The 4,450-nt window shown below is 37.6% G+C and overlaps 1 protein-coding gene across 1 annotated transcript; it reads left to right on the top strand.

The window, feature by feature from the left end:
- Positions 1-1,997: 1,997 nt before the first annotated feature.
- On the top strand, positions 1,998-4,194 carry LOC120300801 (vomeronasal type-2 receptor 26-like; the record flags this gene model as incomplete). The annotated part of the gene is made up of 3 exons (XM_039327300.1): positions 1,998-2,114; positions 2,389-2,515; positions 3,293-4,194. Coding segments are annotated over 3 exons (1,146 nt in total), but the record flags the coding sequence as incomplete, so codon positions are not given.
- Between the last annotated feature and the right edge of the window lie 256 nt (positions 4,195-4,450).

Here is a 4,450-nt window from a genome sequence, read left to right as displayed (position 1 = left end):
CAAATGAAGTTCCTCAATATTTCGGGATTGTCCGATTGCTTCAACGTTTTGGATGGAAATGGGTTGGGCTTTTTGCTTCAGACACGGAGAGTGGAGAACATTTTTTGCAGAAATTGGGGCCCTTGTTTTTCCAGCAGGGAATTTGCTTAGCTTTCATACAAAGATTTCCAAAACTAATGTGTTCTGATGACTTGGGCAAATTCAGTGATATAATGTTTCATTTTTACACACATTTCACAGATGTTAAAACAAATACATTCATCATTTATGGAGAAACTTCTACATTAGCCTGGCTGACAGCTCTCAAATCTATATGGGAAGCTGCAAATCCGGGAAATGCACCTTTAAGCAAGGTGTGGGTCACCACCAGCCAAATTGATTTCACACTAACAGGAACCCAAAGGGAATGGAATCTCCAGTTTTATGATGGGGCCATTGCCTTCCAAATCCATTCAATTGAAAATCTGGAATTTGAGGAATTTCTTTGGTCCATAAAACCCTATTCAAGGCAAAGAGATGGATTTCGAAACCATTTTTGGAAGCAAGCATTTGACTGTTTCTTTCCTAATTCAAGCTTGTCATCATTAGGCAGTCAAGAATGCACTGGTGAAGAAAGACTGGGAAACCTTCCTGAATCTCTGTTTCAATTACAGATGTCTGGCCACAGCTACAGTATCTATAATGGGGTTTATGCTGTGGCTCATTCTCTGCATAGCATGCTATCAAAGGGATCTAATTTCAGAAAAATCTTGGCAGATAAAGTGGCTGAATCTCCAGAATTACAGCCTTTTAAGGTAAGGCTTCTCCAACCAACATATTTTCCTTTCAATGAAGAATTTAGTACAAAATGAGTAAGCTCACAAAATGAGCTAAACCTTGATTCCAGGCACAATCTATTGTTCACGTAAGTTTAGTTAAGATGACCTTTTCTGCCCCAATTAGATTGCATTTAATTTTCTCCACAAGGAAGATTGCATCACATAATTCCGTGTATGTTATTCACTGACAATATTTTGTGAGTTGACATCTAATTCTATTGAGCAAAGTCAAAATTCTTTACAACATATACTCTTTGTTTTGTATTCACACTTTATCCTGTGAAACTGCATAAAGAATTTTGGAAATAAAACACAGAAACATAGATTAACAGAGTTTGAGGGGACGTTGAATGTCCTCTAGATGAACCCCTGCTTGACCAAGAGATCCTATACCATTTCAGACAAATAGCTGTCTAATCTCTTCTGTAGGTCCATCAAAATTAACTAGAAAAGAATAATGAATAGTTAAGCTTCAATGAATCAGAATACAGTGGGAAGGGACCTTAGAGGTCTTCTAGTCCAACTCCCTGCACAGGCAGGAGACCCTATACAATTCCAGACAGATGGCTGTCCAGTTTTTTCTTAAAAACTTCCAGTGATGAAGCACCTACAATTTCTGAAGGCAGGCTGTTTCAATGGTTAATTATCCTCACGGTTAGGAAGTTTCTCCTTAATTCCAGGTTGCTTCTCTTCTTGATCAATTTCCATCCATTATTTCTTGTCTTGCTTTCTGGTGCTTTGGAAAATAGGTTGACTCCCTCATCCTTGTGGTAGTCCCTTAAATATTGGAACATTGCTATCATCTCTCCCTTAGTCCTTCTTTTTACTAGACTAGACATACCTTATTTCTGAAATTGTTCTTCATAGGTTTTATCTCTAACCTCGTAATCATCCTTGTTGCTTTTCTCTGTACTCTTTGAAGTGTCTCAACATCTTTTTAATATCATGGTAAGCAAAATTGGATGCAGTATTCCAAGTGGAATGTCTAATGTTAAAACAGGGAATGTCTATAGTTGATTTATTTCATTATTGTTCTTTCAACCTCATTACTTTCTTCTTTTCAAGTAGCTCCATCCATTTCTTCAAGGCATTTCTTTTAACAATTCAGCAGGAGAGAAGGTGTCCTTTAATGAGAAAAGAGAAGTTGCAGGAGGATTTGACATAAACAACATTATTGTTTTTCCGAACAAGTCCATCCGGAATGTGAAAGTGGGAAAGCTAGATTGTGATGCATCTTATGGAAATGAATTGATCATTAATGAACATCAGATTGAATGGCACAGAGGTTTCAATCAGGTAGGGACCTACATATATGTTGAATGCTTATAATTTTACAGATTCCTTAAATGAAAATGTTAAAATGCTTCCAACTGTTCCACACTGGTCACGATTTTCTTTATAACTAACTAACTAACTAACTAACTAACTAACTAACTAACTAACTAACTAACCAACCAACCAACCAACCAACCAACCAACTAACTAACTAACTAACTAACTTTGTTTTCAGCTGGTGAAAAAGCTTAACAACTTGGCAACTATTTCTCCATTTTTTTTATTTTATGATCAGGTTCTTCCAGTTTCTCTATGTAACGAATACTGTCAGCCTGGATATTGGAAGAGAAAATCTGAACAGAAAAGCTTCTGCTGCTATGATTGTGTTCCATGTCCTCAGGGGAAGATTTCAACCAAGATAGGTCAGTTTTGAAGTCCTACAAATTATGAGACCATTGGACTGCAAATAAATTGTTTCCTTATAAGTTATAATTTTTAATTGTTATTGATGGCAAGTGCTGGGGAAATCAGAAGATTCAGGCAGTTCAAATGAGTATAAAGATGTGTTGCAAGTTTAAGTTCTCTACAAGAATCTGACCAAGTATCGATTAAGGGACAAGGAGCAATAGATGGAAACTAGTCAAGCAAGGAAGCAACCAAGAATTAAGGAAATTTTTTCTAACAGTGAGAACAATTAACTAGTGGAACAACTTACCTCCAGAAGAGGTAAGAAGAGATTAGACAGCCATTTATCTGAAATGGCATAGGTTCTTCTGCGTGAGCAGTGTGTTGGACTAGAAGACCTCCCGTCCAACTCTGTTATTTTGTTAATATAGGTATACAAACAACTAATGACAGACTCAAGGTGGTGCAGCAGTTAGAGTGCAGTACTGCAGGCCACTTTAACTGACTGTGTTCAGAAGGTCAGTGGTTCAAATCTCACCGGCTCAAGGTTGACTCAGCCTTCCATCCTTCCGGGGTAGGTAAAATGAGGACCCAGATTGTTGAGGGCAATGTAAATATATATATACATTGCCTACTGGTGTACACCGCTTAGAGAGTGCTTGCACTTAAAGCGGTATATAAGTCTCATAAATAAATAAATAAATATCAATCTTCAAACAATAGCAAAAAACGTTCATTAAAATGTGATAAATAGGACATCAATAAATTTCCATCTGATTTTTTTTTTAATCCAGACACAGAAGATTGTTTCAAATGTCCTGAAGATCAGTATCCAAGCATGAAGCAAGATCGATGCCTTAACAAAACAACAAGTTTCCTATCCTTTGAAGAACCTTTAGGAATGAGTCTGGCTTCAGCTGCTGTTTTCTTTTCCCTCATGACAACCAGTGTGCTTGGAATTTTCCTTAAGCGTAGAGATACCCCTATCGTCAAGGCCAACAACTGGGATCTCACTTACACACTCTTGATTGCACTTCTGCTCTGCTTTCTCTCTTCCTTGTTATTCCTTGGTGAGCCAGGGAAGATAACTTGCCTTCTCCGGCAACCAGCATTTGGCATTATCTTCTCACTTGCGGTTTCTTGTGTGTTAGCTAAAACTATTACTGTAGTTATAGCTTTCATGGCTACTAAACCAGGTTCTTCAATAAGAAAATGGGTGGGGAAAAGATTGGCTCTTTCCATTGTCCTTTCTTGTTCTTTTCTTCAAGCAGGTCTTTGCATTCTGTGGCTGGCAACAACTCCTCCATACCCTGAGTTAAACATGCACTTTCTTTTGGAAACCATGATTTTGCAATGCAATGAAGGTTCTATCTTCATATTTTATTGTGTCTTGAGCTACCTGGGTCTCTTGGCTATTGCCAGCTTCATTGTGGCTTTCCTTGCCCGTAATTTACCTGACAGTTTTAATGAAGCCAAGTTCATTACCTTTAGTATGTTGGCCTTCTGCAGTGTGTGGATCTCCTTTGTTCCAACCTATCTGAGCACCAGAGGAAAAGCCATGGTGGCTGTGGAGATCTTTTCCATCTTGTCCTCCAGTGCTGGGTTATTGGGATGTATCTTTTTCCCAAAATGCTTCATCATCGTATTGAGGCCAGAACTAAATAGCAGGCACCAACTAATCAAACGAAACAATTAAATTTTGTTTACGTTATTTGTATGAATAAAAGGGGAAGGATGTTAGACAGAAAAAATAAAGAATGCCATTTCCAATGTTCCTTCCAACAATTAGATTTGTTCTCAGTTACTGAAGAAGCGATTCAACAATATAGAATAGAACAAAAGAGAACAGAACAGAATAACTTTATTGTCACTTTAAATGTACACTAATCGGCATACATTAAAATAAAATTTCATTGCATACAGCTCTCAAAGGTCACCACCTTCAATATACA

The sequence above is a fragment of the Crotalus tigris genome, unplaced genomic scaffold, assembly GCF_016545835.1.
Source record: "Crotalus tigris isolate CLP2741 ecotype Arizona unplaced genomic scaffold, ASM1654583v1 scf7180000017614.5298720, whole genome shotgun sequence".
Classification (NCBI taxonomy): domain Eukaryota; kingdom Metazoa; phylum Chordata; class Lepidosauria; order Squamata; family Viperidae; genus Crotalus; species Crotalus tigris.
Note: the sequence above shows the minus strand (reverse complement) of the source record. Positions and strands in the feature narration are given on the sequence as shown.